The sequence below is a fragment of the Drosophila erecta genome, unplaced genomic scaffold (assembly GCF_003286155.1).
Source record: "Drosophila erecta strain 14021-0224.00,06,07 unplaced genomic scaffold, DereRS2 tig00000092-arrow-pilon, whole genome shotgun sequence".
NCBI lineage: Eukaryota > Metazoa > Arthropoda > Insecta > Diptera > Drosophilidae > Drosophila > Drosophila erecta.
The window spans coordinates 14,089,351-14,107,857 of record NW_020825207.1 but is presented as its reverse complement, the minus strand read 5'-3'; the positions used below and the strand labels follow the sequence as shown (position 1 = coordinate 14,107,857).

Sequence of the window (18,507 nt, the reverse complement as noted above, 5' to 3'; positions counted from 1 at the left end):
ATTCCAATAGAACAGCCGAGGGCGCTTATTTATGTGTGTTCATGTTTAATGTTAAATGCAAAATTACGCGTCGCACGCTGCGCCCACGCTAATTCGAGTCCGCATCCGATTGTTCAGTGCAAACACACACACCAACCAAGTGAATATAATATGTAAGCGAAAGGCAAGAAGCCAACAACAAAGCGCCAGTGATAAGCGCAATAATATAAATGCAATATACATATGTAGTATAAATTCAACGTGAAAAGAAATCTCGGCAGGCGAAAAAATAAAATAAAAGCGCAGGCAGCGACAAATGGAAATCAAGTAAAATGAAGAAGAGCGGAGAGATAGAAATCGTAATGTGTAAGCGGGACCAGAGCGTATGAAAAAATCGAAAAAAAGAAAAACAACGTCGGAGCGAAGATTAAATAAATTTACAAGTGTGTTTTGTATTTGAGCAGCTTTTGTGAGTGTTATTGTTGTTGCTGTTTTTGTTTTTGCGGAGGCTGAAAGAAAAGCGGAATAACAACAACACAGCAGCAGCAGCCGCAGCAGCGCTGTTGCATGTGTGTGCGTGTGTGTGCGGTGTGAGCAACTATTTTCAGTTATGAGCGCGTGACACGATCTGCGCTTCCACGATCCAACAACATGGAGTGCAATAAACGTGCTCGTGACCCACGCGACCATCTCCAACGGCCACCGAGATGCGGAAGCTAAAAAACATATTCATGAATGGCAATTATGTGACGTGCGCTGCGGCAAGTTTTACCTTCGATTCCGAGTCGTGGAAAAAGGAAAACAAAAAAAATACGCGTACGATTTTCCACTTTGGAAGTCGTGACGTTTTCCCATGCATAACGGTGTGAGCGCGTACGAGTGGATGTGTGTGCATGTGTGTGTTTGTATGCTTGTGGTGGGGACCCTCTTTCTCACTCACTCGCTCGCCTTCCTATGTATGTGTGTGCGTGCGTACGTCATAGCAACTCCGGTAAAACGCAAATAAGGGGCAGCGAAAAGCCAATTGCCGTTGAGTGGTCTAATTGGACGCCTTGCGTATGAGTTGTTTGTACTATTTACCATTTGGCGACCCGTTATCAATTGCAGGTGCTTTCTCCTGTAAACAGTGTGTGGGAGCAAGTGTGTGTGTGTGCGTGAGTGCGTGCGACCTCGACAAATTCTTTTTCTTGATTTTGTCTTTACACGTGCATATGTATACATATGTATGCAATTGCACAGAAAGGAAAGAAGTTAAGGTTCTTGAATAAAATATTGTTTCATCAATTAAAACATTTATCTTTTGGATGTGACAATACAAAAAACACGGAATATTCAATATGCTTATTGTTCACTGGTTCACTGCCTAATGATATTTACCATTCAAAAGGAATGAGTACGTTAGATATATTTTAGGTATTTAAATTAACCCGACAAACTCTAAAAATGTTTTAAATTGTTGTCTTTTTAGTGGAATAAAATGTCGTGGTATTTCTTAGAATATAAAGATAGTTGGCATTTTTCTGAAGTTACACAAATATATTTGCAATTCATGGACCAAAACAAATTTTCTCTTTGTGTATGCCCCAGTAATTGTAATTTTCATATGGGTTGCGGTAGTTTTCCTGTGAAATTCCTTGACTCCTTCGAGTCCCAAGCCCCCACACACATACACAAGCTGTTGCTGCGCCCCCGCTCACGCACACACATGCAAATGTGCGCCCTGATGGTGCCTTCTCCCTCTTGTCTTTGTCAGTGGATGTGGATGGAGAACCCACGATTGTCTCTCCTCTCGCGTATTTGCTTTGCTCCATCGCCCTATCCCTTTTCCTCTGTCCCACTACCCACCGTTCGCCGCCCCACTCCCACTCGCCCCCTCTCTTTCCGTCTGCTTTTCTGTCTGGCTTTGGCTGCTGTGTAAGTCCAAGTTCTCTAGTTGTTGTTGCTTCTGCCTTTGGGTTTTCGGCTCTCTTTAGCTTTCGGCTTGTTGCCTCATTTATTTTACTTGTCGTTTCTTTTCGGTCTTTCGCTTGCCGTTGTTTTTATGTTTTTTAATCATTTTCGTCTCTCCGATTTGGTAAAAAAGAGCTAAAACAACTGCTAGTTATCAGCTAAATTGGCCAGATATGTACATAGGTTGAAGCAGTTTTAAAACAGTTTTCTTAATGTTAGGATTCTCTATATTTATACGAGTATAAGGATATAATCAGCGTATTATACCTTGTAATATATTTAAATCATATAGTTTTGAGATATTTATGTTTACTTGTATTACTGTAACTGAAGACTCAAATTTGATTTTGTTTTGAAATCAATCCAATATCAATCAATGAAAATCAATCAAATAATCTGATTATTTTTGAACATAAATATAAATTAGTCAAAAGTTCGGATCATGTTCAAATTCCCCTATGTTAACTAGGATTTAATAAAACAAAATATGCACTTAAACATTTACATACAGTACCAAATACTTAAATAATAAATTAATTAAAAATAATAGTTAATAGTGTACAGAACGATATGTAAACTATACATGATTAAAGTGCATTCGTTACTCCTCTTTGAGTACACGGTGCGATACCTAGTGGATTTTCAGCACCTTTGACCCGGTGACGTCTTTTGCATCCCCACCACATAGTGCTGCCTGCGTGCTGTGTCTCCCTCTTGCAGTCGCTCCCTCTCGCTCTGCGCTGGAAGTGTGTGTGTGGCTGGCTGGAAGCGAGGTCGCAGCATCTCCGGCTTCTTCCAGTCTGGAAGTTCATTCAGTTTTGACTTTTGACTCCGTGCACTTCGGACTCCGGTATGCCATTCGCTTGCTAATTTCCCAAAAATTCTACAACTGTTTTGTGTCTTTCCAATGATAAATGCAAATAAACAATAGAACCTTTCAGAAATGTGAGAAAATCGGTGGGAGCGAGCGAGGGAGCGAGAGGGCGCGAGGTGTCCAGCTGCCGCGGCTCTTTTCACACCCGCGAAATATCACGAGAAAGTTTTGGGGGAAAACAATTTGTTTGGATTATGCGAGTGTGGGGCGAGTGTTGGTTGGGTGGGTTAATGTTTGATCATCGTCGTCGCCGCCTGCTTCCTCTTCTTCGCACACACTCTGCTCTAAATTGATTTCAATGAGCTTTTTGACGACTCCCCTCTCGTTCCCCCACCGCCATCCCCGTCTCTTTCGCTTCACGATTATGTGCGAATGTGGCTGTGCAAGTGCCCGGTTTTCGTACGACCTTGATGCTGTACATTAACCCATTGAGAGCCCCTATTACTTGCTGTCTCTTTCGCGCGATCAGCTTACAAAAACGAAAAAAAAAAAGTACAGACATGGGCCCTGTTTTCTTTTTTTATCATGGTCTTAACGCGCTTCGTTTTCTTAACGTTACACTGAGCGTGAAATGTTAACACTGTTACTGCCAAGACTACAAGATCTACAAGATACTTTCCTAAATTCAACTAAACATTTTTAAAAAATCCGAATACAAAAAAAATATAGAACCATGCAATAGATTACCGAAATTTAATTTGGTATTTAGAATATGCGAGAAAAAAATGATGCATTTGGAAAGATATATTTAAGTTATTTCTTGAGATGTATTAAGCATAACAAAAGATTGGGAAACTAATTTATGCTTTGTTTCAAAAGTTCCGTTTTTTATGGACCCAAAGAACCAAAAATGTTATCACTATGTTTATTTGAAAGCTTAACTAATAAAATAAAATAAAAGCATTCCCAACGTTTGGAAATCAAAGTCCAGAAAGCAGTTATAGCTGCAAAAAAATTCATGTGCCTTTTGTTTTCCTTGAGATTTCTGCTCGAATAGATAACACTGCTCTCTGTTTTCATTAGTTTATTTCTTTTGCTCTTTTTGCTATCTTTGGTGTTTGTTTTGCTCATTAAACCACACGCACACATGCGCCACGCCCACCCGCGATAAAGAAAAATAGAAATGAAAAACCAAGGTCAAAGACTAGACACAGTGAAATAGCCATTTAATAATTTTCCTTCTTTTCCCTCAGGGCGGTGACAAGAAGTGCAAAATCGAAATGTAAAAAGTAATTTGCGTTCGCACAAAGAGCCATTAAATCGAGACTTGAAGGCGTTCGTAAAACCAACAAATACCGAGAACTAATAAAGCGTTCGAGGAAGTGTCGCTTCAAAAATTCAACAAAAAAAAAGGAATAATAAAAAATCGGAAGAATAAAGTGCGCATTGGAGTTGCCAGGTGGGCATGGCCCACTGCCCGCCGAGAATCCGCTGGAAAGTCCGAACGAGAAGCTGCCATTGACCTCTTAATCGAGTTAAGTGCATACTTTGGAGTCCGCAAGTTCTACAAATCCCACATAATCCCACTGTTGCTGGCGGCGGCTCCCCCGTCTCCAATCTCCCGGATCCCCACACGGACCACCAGCCCGCATCCCAATTCTCAGTTCCCAGTTCTCAATTCTCCGGTTCACCAGTCTCCGGTTTGTTAGTCTCGCCGCCAGCAAATGAACTCTCGCGTTCGCGTTTGAACTGCGCGACAAAAGAAAATGCATTTTAAGTGAATTTCCTGTGCGCGAAAAGCCAATTACGCATCCGATATCCATCCGCACTGTGCACTGAAGCCCCATCCTCCTACGGCAAAACAAAAAAATAAAAGGAAAGGGAATAAACCGACGCAGCTGCAATGGCCACCACACCAACGGCTGGGCCAGCAGCAGCTCCTCCAACGTCCTCAACGCCGCAGAACTACAAGGTGCCATCGACCAGCAAGATATCCGTGGACAAGCTGCTCCGAGTCGGCTACTATGAGCTGGAGAAGACCATCGGCAAGGGCAACTTTGCCGTGGTCAAGCTGGCCACCAACATTGTGACCAAGACGAAGGTGAGCAATCCCAATCCCATCAACAACTCCCGACCCAATTCCCTCAATTAACGCCTCTGTTAGAAGATGGCTTATGCCCTGTAAAGATGAAAGTAATGGAATAATGTATCTATAAAGTTCAACTTGGGTGCATTAGATACATATACCTACTGTTCCCAGTTCCGGGATTATGAGGCTTTAGAAAAATGCAGTGAGAAGTTTTGGTTACTTAAGGTCAAGTGTCAGTTCATCTTGGAAGCCTCTCGAATAAATCGAATTTGTAACGAATTCTTCTGATTGATTGATTCCCATTCTGTATAATCTAAATTATGTAAATGTTTGTGAAAATACAATATTTTTAACAACACTTTGTAGTAGCTTTATAGTAGTTTTATAGTAGTATGTAAATTGAACGCATCAGCATATTCATACGCGTTTTTTGCGCATTTGAGCTGGTCGAATTGATTTTAGTTGTTGTTCTCTGATGATTTTGTTTATTGCCGCGTCAATATGCGTACAATAATTATTTACACAACTTATTGACAATCAGGAGTTTCGTTTCGTTTCGATTCGTTTTCGGCATCTCGGTCTTTCGGATTCTGAATCGCATGCTTGGCTTTTTGTTTGCCTTCCATTGACAATGGGCGGGAAAGGGGTGAATGTGAATCCGGAGGTGGAAATCGGTAGATGCTAATTGAATCGCATTTGTAAAGCGCCTGAAGCGTGTGAGTGTTTTTTTTATTACCTTTCTGCCATGCGAGTGTGTGTCCGTGTGAACCTTATGAGGAAGTAATTTGATTTTGTCTCTTGTTTTTTCGATGATACATGCATTTGTTTTCGTTTTTTCCCTCCCTCCCTCAGAATTTCCTGCTATTAAGTCAGCTGAAGTTGATGAGCCGGCTAAATCACAATTAAGCGTCTTCTCTTACGCGGTTCATCTAAGCGATTGACTCACCAGCACTTTTGCAACTTTTTTATCAGCCATTGTGGGTGGAATCATCCGACGAAGTGCTAACTCAACAGGAACAGCTGTGACACTTGTTAATTGGGATTGTCAAGCGAAATACTACAAATACAGCAATGAAAACAGAACCGGACACAAAAAAGCATGCAAATTTATAGAGCAAACAATCAATTTTTGCATAATTGACAGCGTTGAGGAATTTGTGATGAGCACGTGCCTCTGGCGAAATTGATCGTTATAGTATAGTATGACTGAATGATTAATGCTGGGACATTTAATGGGTTTGAACTAACAATTGTACAACTAATGGTTATCTATAACTGGTAGGGTAATCCCTTTTGATAGGAACAGTTTCGTATGTCCAATTATCGTTCAATTTGATCCTAAAATGCCATATTTCTTGAAACAGTCGGTCAGTGGCACTTCAAAGCAGATAAACAAATCGAATCAGCTTCCCTCGATCTTCCGAATTGTTTGCTGACTGTAACACAATTTAGTTTCCCTTGATAAGAACACAGCTGTTCAACAACTTCAAGGTCCAATGGTGTCCACTTATCTTATATGTACTCACTCTATATAGTATATCTATATCTGTTGGTCAAACATGAGTACGTTAGAATCTGAATACAAATGAATATGAGTACGTACATATGTGTATTCGCTTATAGCCAGTGGCTTATCTCCCTTAAGCGCATTTTGCCAATTCCCTATTATCAATGGAAAATGGCAAAAGTTCACTTGTACACACAAATTTGGGTGCACTTCGAACACATGCGAACATACAAAAGTAAATAACTCGTATTATGATTATTTGTTTAAACCTAAGGAACCGCAGAAACATCGATAAGAAAGTGTGCGATACGTACTTTGATCAGAGTATCGTAAAAGCGAAGCATAACCTAGTTTACATGGTTTTCCCTACTGAAAATCTTGTAGAAATGGCTATGAAATGAACTGTTTTATCATTTCTTAGCCTATATAAATAGTATTAATTGATTTCTTTCTTTGTTTAGAGTTCTACGCTCTCTTGATCGCTTTCATGTGCTGTTTAAATTGAATTTCAGTTTACTTTCTTTGTGTGCGGAATGTGTTCGCACTCAATTGGCAAGTTTTAGTTTAATTGAATTTTTCTGTAGCTGCCTTGGCAACTGTTTTAATGCTCCAATTGATGCAATTAAGCACCAGCCATGCAGCCTAGACATTTTATATTCCTCTCGCGTTTCTCACGTAGAGAAAAGCAGGGGAACTTTCTGTTCTTAAAGGCTAACTCTTAAAACTGATATATGAATAAAAACCAGGGGAATACTATAATTAAGCTTTTATTCCATAAAAATGAAACAATATATAATGAGAAAGATAATATTAATTCAAAAATTCCTCGTTATGTATTTTTAACCAGATTTTTAAGTTTTCAAAACTAGAACAAATTGTTTTATTTTATTTTGTATAACTTAGGTAGATAGCCGAATTACAAATGTGCCTTTGAGCTGATTAAAAGTATAATATATTTCAAAAGCGTAGTTAAATTGCTGAGATAACAGAGATCTGCGACTTTCTTCGAACTTTTCTCTCTGTGCAGCCCTACGCTCGTCCCGTCTCTTTCTGCTCAATTCACACCGTCTCGCTCACATTTGTTGATTGATCTTTCGCTATGGGCAAATATTTAAGCTGCCGTCTGAGCGTTGCCTTTTGGCCAGCAGACCGAAAACATGTTTGAACATCTAACGCGCGTCAGACCGAAAACGAACAGGTGCAAGCGGGACGGAGCTGGCGAGCGAGCGAGATGGGTGGCTGAAATCGTTTAACAATTTTTATTTACCTTTTTATTAACAATATCGCGGCTTTTTGGAGCTCGCACTTGTTGTGTCTGCGGTTTCTATCATATTCTTCGTATGTGTGTTTACAAAACCCCAAAAATTATGCGCACTAAATCTAAGGTCGACCTCTTGCTTTTCCCTACCATTTTCACGTTCTTATTTGTATGGCTCTGATAGTAATAAAACTATGCTGGCTGCCTTCCTCTATCTGCAGCAGAAAACTACCACCCATACATGGGCATTCCAATGATAAGCACAAATGTTATCAGTGGAGTTGCTTTTTCTGCTGATTTCTTCTCCACAATGTTTTTTTTAATCGCAAGAAGACTTAATTCGCAAATTCAGTCACGTGCGTTCGCCCTCTCACTCGCACCTCCACACCCACAGCGAAGTGGGTGGCGGCTGGCGGGAGGGAGGGAGACGGAAGACAAACAGCACGCGCCAAGTTAATGCTGCTCAATTCGACTTTCCAGGCGATAGCAAAACAAATAATAAATCAACATAAACTCATGTGCTTCCTCCGCACAAACAGTCAAATTTCCATAGTAAGCACTTTTGTAATTCCTGCAATTTGAACCGTACATAAAAAGACGTAATTCAAATATAAATGAGTTTACTTAATTTACAGTAGAGCTTTCATAAAGGGAACTTCACTGTATAACATCTATACCTTCTTGATTGATTGTAGGATGTTGATTTATACATATATAAAAAAGCAAAACTTTGATAATTCTGCAAGCGGAATCCTATTAAATTTCATTATTTAAGTGTCTTTATGAATTATTATTATTATTATTATATGAATCACAGAAACATTCTTCATAATACGTATAACTAGCATCCCCTTGCCTCTTGTTTATTTAAGTTATACTTAAGGAAGGCCCACTGTATTTCCTTACAATATTTTTGGTAGTCGGTTGAAACTTGATTAGCGCGCCAAACATTTGATCGCCAGTTGCGGTTGCCAGCAGTAGTGATTAAGAATTAGTTAACCACGGAATTGGTCCTCAAGCCACGACCCCGCTTGCCCCATTTCCATGGGCAATTAAGTAGGCCTTGACATGGAAACAGTAATTGTACTAATCGATTTTCCATTTTCACTGAAAGTTGCCGCCACCGGTTGGAAAATTGTTAAATCCAGCCAAGCCAAATAAAGTTTACTGACCCCTTACAGAAGCATAGAATAGTTGCCACAGCAGCCGGAAAAGCGGTGGGGAGGGGAGCGGTGGGAGCGAAGGAGGTCGCATATCGATTAAACACGTGGAACGAGTGGGTGGGTGGGCGTGCTGGCAACACATTTGATTACCGCGTGTAAATAACAACAACCCGACGAGCGTTGCAGAAGTTGCAAGGACTCTTTCCTTGGATGTTGTGCAACAATCACATGCTACCGAAGCCCCAATGGAAAGTCCAAAAGACGAGGAACAAAAGCCAACGGCTACAAAGGCTCAACCGCCGGAAAAACCCACTCGCAAGCGGAATCAAGTTAAAATTCAGCCCAGGATCAGGGCCCCAAAACCAACACCCACCGCTGTTCTGTGTGAATTGACTCGCCTGAAGGCCCAGCAAAAATACCTCGAATGCAATCAAGTCAAGCTGAATCCCAATAATTTCATACTCAAAGATGACACGGACACGGACACGGACTCAAAGACGAGACCTTGCGAAGAGCCGGAAACTGGCCAAAATCCACGGCCCACCAGTTCCTCCACTGCAGATCTCATAAGTTTGATCAACGAAATCGAACAGGAAAAACTGGTGCTCAATGAAAAACTGAAGCTATATTGCAGCGAAAAGCGCGGAGAGCTGCAGGATATGTGGCACTATGTGGCCACCATTAAAGAGGACGTCTTTCGGCCAGAACGTCTTAGCCAATATACAGTGAACGCTCTGCGGGAAAGAATCGTTGGCCTAAATGCCCAATTGTACCGCTTGGCTGCTCAGAACTCGAAGGAACTCGAAGAATTGAAGGCGCAGTACGATAAACTGGAAAGCGAAAATAAAATGTTGTGGAAAGGTAGCATGTAGATTAAAACACAGCATCCTTGGATTAGTTCTTATAGTTTTCATAGATAGTAGCTAAAGATGCAAACTAAAGTTAAATAAGTTTAAAAACGGGTCTCACTCAATTGTCATTTATTTCTTTCACTTTGTTCATCACAATCGTCCCAAAAATGTATATTGTACTATAACTTAACAAAGCTTTCAAACCAATAAAGAAATATCTGAAAATCAATTAGTATTGCTTCAAATGACGCTCATAACAACAATGTATCATCCAATCCAATTTAAATGCAAATAATCTATGGTAACATTAGTTACGAAAATGTATTACGGAGCAAATGGTTACCCAGATTGCCATGCACTGCGATTTGCAGACAAATATTTTTGAAATTCTTGACATTGTTTCAGGGCCCTTATTTAATGGGCGACACTCGTAATCAACAACATTTTAGACCTTGCCTTGAGCTAGCCTTTTAAATCAATAGGACCTTTTGATACGACTTTTTTCGCCTTCGGCCGAAGGATTCCCAAACGGAGGCGACACTGGTATTTTCTGCCACAACTGCTATACTCGTACTTGTTGGTGTATTTCTTGTTGCGATTATTTTGAAATGTCTCATTTGCGAGCACGGCTTGAGGTTCATCGCATTCGCCGGCGACCACAGGGAAAGGTCAAACGGCACGTGGCAATGGCATTTCTGTTTTTCCATACTGCTCTCTTCCTCCCCCTCCCCCTCCCCCTGCCCCACCCATTTTGTTTTTCCTTGTTTCCCGTTGTTGGCCGAAGTTCAAACCGGCTCACGTGGCATTGGTGATTTGTAGGACGAGCATTTGTTTCATGCAATTATGTAAAAGTTTGACACTCATCTCGTTTTCGCCCAACGGACATTACGCATACGCCCCATATGCACGGCTGTGAGAACGCTATTGGTCTTTATTATAAACAAATAGTTTGCATTGCTCACTTGCCTCAAGTTCAAAGTCTCTGTCGCGGTGAAATTCTCACAAAGTGTGATTGAATTTCACTTATTGAACGGAATCTGAATCATGATTCCCCGCATTGTGGGCATTGTTTTGCGAAAGATGCTAATATTTTGACAAATTTATCATAAAAAACGGAATATATTAAAGAAATAAGTACTCAGGAAGCAGCAAGAATTCGCTTAAATGTTGGGCAAACAATAACAAAAATGTTTAAACGAAACCGGTGGCGATGATGATGCTTTTGCTCATTGTCGCCGAGCGAGAGGGCAACAGCTGGGGAGAAAGAGACGGTGCGATTGAGTGAGTGTGCGCTCACTTGTGTTGTTAATTATTTAACATTGTGTTAAATTTTTAAAATTTTTCGCGAATACACAAAAGCAAATAAACAGTCAGCAACGGCATTGGCAATGGCAATGTCGTCGTCGTCGTCTGCGAACGCAAGTCGTGAGCAAAGAATGTTTTTGTCTGGTCTGCTGCCATCGCCATCGGCATCGCCAGCTCTCCGCACTCATCATCCATCCATATCGCATACTCACATATCCATAGAGATCCCGAGATCCGAGCACGCGCGCCATGTATGGTGCACATAGTCGCCTGGTAACAGGTACACCTACAGTGGGTTGCCTCTATAAGTACTACCCTACTTACCGATCAAACTTTTGTTATGCATAAAGCCTAAGAGTACAAATTAAATACATATTTCTTTATAATAGCTATAAACTGTCTAAGCGACTATTTTCATATCATATGTAACAAAAAAAACATAAGTTGGTTGACCTTGCCCCTCTTTTTGGAGCATCGCCCCATGGCATATTTATAATATAGTAGTGGAAATATTTCCCATAAGTAACGAAGGCATATTTATAATATAGTAGGGGAAATATTTCCCATTAGTAACGAAGGCATATTTATAATATAGTAGGGGAAATATTTACCATTAGTAACGAAGCAGTTGCAGTTTTTCTGATTCCACTGTTGTGTTAGCCAAGCGAGACACATTTCTTTTGTTTCGCGATCAGCCCACACATCTATCTTGATTTTCGGAAGTCTCTTTTTCTGATTCCCGTACATTTAAAATCACATTTCACCCCCTTTTCTTGCTCCGGCGCAAACGTTCGTTCACCTGGGGCAAACAAACCAGTGAGACGACAAACAGTCGGCGGCGGAGGTTGAGATGTTTTGGGTTTTGGCTAAATTCTTGTTTCTGTTTGCTCGCGACATCTTTTGCAGGTGGCCATCAAGATCATAGACAAAACATGTCTGAACGAGGAGTACCTGAGCAAAACGTTCCGCGAGATAGCGATACTGAAATCGCTGCGGCATCCACACATCACCCGATTGTACGAGGTTATGGAGTCGCAGTCGATGATCTACCTGGTCACCGAGTACGCGCCAAACGGGGAGATCTTCGACCATCTGGTGGCCAATGGCAGGATGAAGGAGCCGGAGGCGGCACGTGTTTTCACCCAACTCGTTTCGGCCGTCCACTACTGCCACCTGCGGGGGGTGGTGCATCGCGATCTCAAGGCCGAGAATGTCCTTCTCGACAAGGACATGAACATCAAGGTATTATATATATACCATATTTTTAGTATTTCGTATTAAGTTTCTTGTTGTGCCCCACAGCTTGCAGACTTTGGCTTCAGTAATTACTATGACGATGGTGCCACATTAAGGACTTGGTGCGGTTCACCGCCCTACGCCGCCCCAGAGGTTTTCCAAGGCTTGGAATACGATGGACCCAAGTCGGATATCTGGAGTCTGGGCGTTGTGCTGTACGCCCTGGTTTGTGGAGCGTTACCCTTCGATGGTAAGACCATCCTGGAGCTGAAAAGTCGCGTGGTGTTGGGCAAGTTTCGCATTCCCTTCTTTATGTCGCAAGGTGAGCTCTAAATAGATGACTGAAAGAACCTATCTGCAAGCAGTAAACGAATTTGTATTACACAGAATGCGAGCAGCTAATCAGGAACATGCTGGTGGTGGAGCCTGATCGACGGTACACCATCAAACAGATCATCAAACACCGCTGGCTCAGCGAGTGGCAGTCAGAGATGCAGGAGGAGGAGCGTTTCGGGGACATGTCCTGTGCACCCGGATCGGGTACAGTGTCCAAATCGGCGTCCTCATCCTCGCTGGGCAGTGCGTCGGACTCACCGCCGCAACTTGACTCTGTGGTGATGACGCATATGCTCCAACTGCCTGGACTGACCGCCGACATGATAGCCCAGTCGGTGCATGAACAGAGATTCGACAACATCTACGCCATTTACAACCTGCTGCATGACAAACTGCAGCAACGGCGACGCGAAAACCAAAGACTGCAGCACCACGCCAGCTTAGCCTACTCCCGATCCCGCAAGACGAGCATCACGACGGGCGTGGTGGATCGCTCGGAGCCCGTCAAGCAGGAATCTCTGGACCGGCTCAGTCCGCTGAGCAATGCCAATGCCACCAGCTCAGCTTTGGGCTTTGGCTGGTCCGATGTCGCCGTGGATCTGGAGAAATATGGTGAATTTGAGCTGGAATGCCTGGCGCGATCAAATGATGTAAGCACACATCTATAAGATTCTCTAAAAATATTTGATAACAACATTGTCTTTTTCCAGCCTCCTGCCAACGCGCAACATTTGAGTGCACATGCTGGTGGAGGCGTCAATGGAGCGAATACCCGACGCCATACGGTGGGTCCCGGAGACGTGGCGCACGAGCAGGCGCTGGCTAATCCCCATGTGCCGCCCATCGACTTCAAGTGCCCACCGCAGTGCAGCGATCCCGCTCAGCCAGTTCCCTACTACCCAGTCAATCTGCCCATGCTGCAGAACCAGCCCCTGCACAACCTCACCATCAAGGACCAGCATCTGCTCAAGCCGCCCGTTGTCATGGGAGCCAGTGAGTCTTTGCCAATCTGACAAAAGTATTGATGCACTACATAAATGTTGCGCTTATTTTGCTAGGCTCATTCGGGCGTCGTGCCTCTGACGGCGGGGCGAATCTTCACATCTACTATCCCGCCACGGGTACCGTTGTGGGTCCAGCTCAGGCTCAGCAAATGGACACGGCCGGTTACTATATCAACCCGAATTGCGGCACAGATCCTTTGGCTGTGCAGGAGTTGTCGCCGCTCAACGAACAGTCAGTGGCGCAGATGCAGTGCTGCCAGGAGAATGCCACCGGTGAATGCAACGAGGAGCTGCAAAGGTTGACTTGCGTCTACATTTCCCTTTTGAGAGCATGATAACATTCCCCTTCCTTGTAGCTATATGCAAAAGCGAGGAGGCACCCAGCGCCATACGGTGGGCTGCACGGAGGATCTCTCCGTAGCACATGGATCCGGAGCGGGATCACAGTCCCAGGCGCCAACTACCTCCTCCAATATGCGGCAGCGGCGAACAGGACTGCTCACGGTCACCGAAAGGCCGCCAGGTGCGTTAGGGGACTAACTAAATTTATTTTAAAATTTCCGATGAATGAAACATGAAATCGCCTTGTTTTGAATCATTGCGAACATGTAAAATATGAGTTAATTCAAGATGTCATTAAATAGTACTTGTAATAGGCTTTTAAATCTTATTTAGGAAGATTGAGAATATATTTAAATTCGGTTTAAATTTTTAAACTGCTTAATTGTTGTAGCTGCATGGTGCAAATAGCTTGAAATCGGTGATATAGTGTATTATTAAGTGTATTAGTGATCACTTTTTCATTTTGTATTTATTTATTGTATTTAATTATAATTTGATTACTGTATTAATCTGATGGTTTGCCTTTTTAAACTTTCGTTTTATGTAAACATTTTTGGTTTATTGCAATTGATAATTTTGCATTGCCCGCTACTGCACAACAACCACAACAACAACAACAACCGCTACCGCTCCTGATCTCGCTGCTTAAAAATCCCCTCCACCAAATCCGCCCAAACGATAGTGATTCCACCCGAGTTAATTCGCGAGGTTGAGTCTCGCATGAACCGCGACTATCTGCCTCCCACCCTGAAATCTCTAAGTCAATCGCCCCCCAATGGCCCCTACCCGGTGGGCGTGGCCCTGCCCATGGGCATGTCGAAGGGCCTGTCGCCGCCCCACTCGCTGCCCCTGGTAGCGGCCGCAGGTGGTTCCGTGCCCCTGGTGGCGCCCAACAATCGGCGCATCCATCGGGTGATCCACTCGAAGTTGCCCACCGTCCAGGAGGGTGGTAAGTCCTGATTTTTTTTGTTGGGTCATCCTGGAGTTGAGCAAAGTGTCCAAATGATACAATAACCAATATCTTAACCAGCATACATACATATACTCACTTTTAACCCCCGGTTAGCTACATTTTATGTTTTTATTTTCATTTTCCTTTGTTTTAAACTTGAAATATTTGATTACTTACATAACTAACTGATTTGTTGCTTAATATGTTACGTGTTTAACTCAAAGCCTGATCATCGAATATATTTCAGCTGCCAAACTTACCCTTTGTAAATCCACAACTGTAATCCTGCTTATAGATTAGTATAAGCAGAAATGTCACAACAATTGGTTCACACTATCGATCCTCTCTTCTTTCATTCCTGTTGCCTGTCATCTAGCGACAATAGGACGCTACAGTCCAGTGCGTCGAGCATCGGAGGGATCCAAGAGCCAGTTCCAAGGACCGCTGCAGGAATGCCAGTCCCTGCAGAAAGGTATTGCACAGAGAAACTTTTTGGTTGCACCCAGTCCGCCGCTTTTAGAAAATTCGATCAGTTTGCCAGGTGAGATGAAAAGACCAAAATAAACGCCACAAGCTTCTACACAAGCTTACTTTTCAAATAAAATTCCATATACTAATAAATAAATATGAAAACGTTTGAATAGGTTCGCCCATACATGGAAAACCTGGCATGGGCTTGCAGCTGGCTCTGCGTCGTGGCCATGACATTGAAGTTCCTCCGGAAGCCATCAAGAATCTGATGCCCGCCCTGGATCGGCTGGTTAAGGAGCAGCGTGTAAGCTTCGAAATAGCCAACAAAATAATCTCAACGCATGTGGTGCCGATGGACCTCGCTCCGCTCCTGGGTCTGGCTGCTCATGCCTCCAGTGCGGCGGCGGTTAGTGGGGGTCATCTGGATCAGAGCCACTTCTCGCACCTCCAGCAGCAGCAGCAGCAGCACATGCTCAGCTTCAGTGTTTCCCCGCTCAGCATGCCGCAGGGCGGATCTGTGAATGCCTCGCTGACCTCCGCCAAGCAGATGTTCGGTCAACCGATCTGTGGCTATACGCAATATCAACCTATGACCCTGGCCCTGCAGCCGCAGCATCAACAGCAGCTGGTTGGCCAGTTCAGCAGCATTAATTTGGGAGCCAGCAACTCGAACTCAAGTAGCGGCTGCCAGTCGCCTGTGTTTAGCAGCAGCTTCAGCGGCAGTTGCTCTCCCAATCCATACCTGCCCTGTGCCGCCGGTGGCTCTTCACCGCTGCATCAGATCACCAAGGGCATATCTGGCTTAAGTACCGGTGGTGCTGGTGGTTCCATCACCAGGGGCACTTCAGCCGCCAGCGAAGGGGCAGCGGCGGCCGCCGCTGCCAATCAGCCTCTGGACCTGTCCATGGATGTTTGCGGCGGGGTAATAGACCAGCAGCCCACGGACTATGCAACCACGAATTGGTTCATGCCCACGGCTTCATACTACGACATGAAACCGCTCAACCTGTCGCCCGCACAACCTGTGAGGGTCGTGCCCACGCCGCCAGCTTCGCCCAATTTGTGCATTATCCAGGAGGAGAATGGGAACGGGCAGATGTGTCACACGATCAGCACGGGTACTCCATATGCGGGTTGCACGGGAGGAATTACGCCGCAGATATGCCTCACCGATGTCCAGGGCAGCGAGATCACATTGGTGGCTCTATCCTCGGACAATAGTCGTGATAGTGAGGACTCCCTCGAACAGCACACACCAGTTATGTCACTGCAGGTGAGCGAAATAGGGATTCATAATAATACATTTTCACTAAAATCTCTTTATAGGGGCTTATCATCACGGAACCCAGCAGCGATATGCCTTCAATCACCAGGGGCATTGGACGTAAGGCCAGCCTGGACTGCGAATCGGGCGCTGGAAGTCATTGTCCGGTAGCCAGTAGCTCCTCCCATGCAACCCAATCCCAATCTCAAGCTCAAACCGAAGCTCAATGCCGGCGGGGCAGTGACAAATCGCTTGGCTTCTCTGATGATTCACTAAGCAATGACTCGAATAACCTGTCGCCCTGCCAGGAGCCATCCGCCAGCTCTGGTTTCAAATCGGATTCCCACTCGGAGATGGGCGATCACACGGAATGTGGTCATCTAACGCCCGATTCCATGTGCGACTCGCGGCGCATGTCGGATGAGATGTGCTACGAAGTGCCGCTGCCACATGAGTGCTCCAATCTAGACTCCACACGCATCTTGGAGATGGTGAAGCAGACCATAGACTCGACAATGCCGCCCAAGGGCTTTGTCCTGCACAAGGGAAGCATTAGCTCGGAGGACAGTGGAGCGGAATCGCGCCATAGCAGTGCCTCAAATGCATCCACCTCTAATCCTCTGGCTTGCGAGGCCGCGTCCCTACTCGTCTCACACTCTGCATATGGCGAGCCAACCACAAATCTCAGTTTGGAGTACTCAGGGGGCCTGCAGATCGAGCTCCAAGTGTGCGAGGGACGCAGCCGGGATCACCATGGCGCCGGCAAAGGCATCAAGCTGCGTCGCATTTCCGGGGACCAGTTCGAGTATGGAAAGATATGCCAGCAGTTGATAAGCACCATCACCATGCAGCAGGTGGCAGGCTAAATTAAGGAATCCCGCCCTGCTAGCTACCCAAAATGACTACTCGCCTTGCCTAAACTCTGCGTAGCTGTGATTAAAGTCGATATGTACGATATAGCCATCCTAAGCCAGTAGCAATTGGAAAGGAGATATGTTTCAATTTCCTAATAACGTTTATCCCCCTTTTCCCGTTTTTCATGTTCAGTAGCGTAATCAAAATTTTTAATATGAATTATAAATACATTTTTCAATTTTTCGTAGACCACACCGATACTTAGGTAGTTCAATTCAAAAAGGAACGTGTAAATACGTGTAGAAATATTTCGAAAATTCGCTAACATATTATATTTTAACGAATAACGCACATGCCAAGATAGTTTAGTGAATTTGTAATACAAATTTGGTGGCGCAAGGTTTTTCAGCAACAGGAGCAAGTAAAATGTAAAATACATTCCAGTAGCCGAAATTTCATACAAAGGAAACCAACGTTTGTTTTAGCCGTAATGATTATCAATATTTAGAACTATACTATATATAATATATATATCGACTAATGATAATTTTGACTTCTGTGCAATTCGTAAACGAGATAAAAGTGTTTATTTTGTCAACTCAGTTCAATGACGATACGTACATCTATATCTGTATAAGATATAGATAACCCTAATGTTAATATATATAGGTGATTACTAAATCTGTAGTTAGTTTGCAGTGGCAATTCGTAGCTCCGATTAGTGGTAAGCTCTTGATTCCGTTAAATTTTAAACATTTTTTATGAATGTAGTGTGAAAGTTTGTTCTGTTATTATACACACGATCTATGTTTAGAGTTATATTCTACGGATTAAACACAACATTGATAAATCTATTTTTTAATGAAAGACTGCTGTGATTTTACATGTAATTAATTTAGAGCGAAAGAAGGTAGAAGTAAATAACAACAAAAAGAAATACAAACAAGAACTACAAACTTGAAACCAATTAGTTATATAATTATATAAATAAACAATTGAACTTTATCTTAAATAAATTACCAATCCTCCAAACACTGTCAGATGTTTTTTATTATATTTAACATGCTGGGCTTAAAAGCGGCTAGTAAAGATCTCATTTCAAAATCTGGCGCCTTCTTTTGATATCGATAA

General features: G+C 43.4%; 2 protein-coding genes across 7 annotated transcripts; both read left to right on the top strand.

Annotated features, from left to right (window-relative positions):
- Positions 1 to 63: 63 nt before the first annotated feature.
- Positions 64 to 18,404, top strand: LOC6547295 (serine/threonine-protein kinase SIK3 homolog). Of its 6 annotated transcripts, XM_026979928.1 has the most exons (13): positions 78 to 152; positions 3,917 to 3,939; positions 3,997 to 4,844; positions 11,823 to 12,158; positions 12,219 to 12,474; positions 12,540 to 13,138; positions 13,199 to 13,481; positions 13,547 to 13,790; positions 13,849 to 14,015; positions 14,517 to 14,783; positions 15,163 to 15,327; positions 15,431 to 16,530; positions 16,584 to 18,404. In XM_026979928.1, the coding sequence occupies exons 3-13, from the start codon at positions 4,647 to 4,649 to the stop codon at positions 17,385 to 17,387; spliced, it is 4,419 nt and encodes a 1,472-aa protein (XP_026835729.1). In that variant the 5' UTR covers positions 78 to 152; positions 3,917 to 3,939; positions 3,997 to 4,646; the 3' UTR covers positions 17,388 to 18,404. The 6 variants fall into 6 exon arrangements, with proteins under 6 accessions (XP_015012137.1, XP_015012135.1, XP_001974721.2 ...); XM_015156651.2 differs by lacking the exon at positions 3,917 to 3,939 and having other exon boundaries at positions 64 to 152; XM_015156649.2 differs by lacking the exon at positions 3,917 to 3,939 and having other exon boundaries at positions 64 to 152; positions 15,172 to 15,327; positions 16,584 to 18,371.
- Positions 8,927 to 9,806, top strand: LOC26526403. The gene has a single exon (XM_015157312.2). It carries the CDS (start codon positions 9,006 to 9,008, stop codon positions 9,630 to 9,632), a length of 627 nt encoding a protein of 208 aa, XP_015012798.1. The 5' UTR covers positions 8,927 to 9,005; the 3' UTR covers positions 9,633 to 9,806.
- Positions 18,405 to 18,507: the final 103 nt, after the last annotated feature.

Coding starts and splice junctions, on each gene's coding strand:
- LOC6547295 (XM_015156651.2), top strand. CDS start 4,647: ATGGCCACCACACCAACGGCTGGGCCAGCAGCAGCTCCTCCAACGTCC. Junction 12,475..12,539: donor TCCCTTCTTTATGTCGCAAG/GTGAGCTCTAAA, acceptor TGTATTACACAG/AATGCGAGCAGCTAATCAGG. Junction 16,531..16,583: donor CACCAGTTATGTCACTGCAG/GTGAGCGAAATA, acceptor ATCTCTTTATAG/GGGCTTATCATCACGGAACC.
- LOC26526403 (XM_015157312.2), top strand. CDS start 9,006: ATGGAAAGTCCAAAAGACGAGGAACAAAAGCCAACGGCTACAAAGGCT.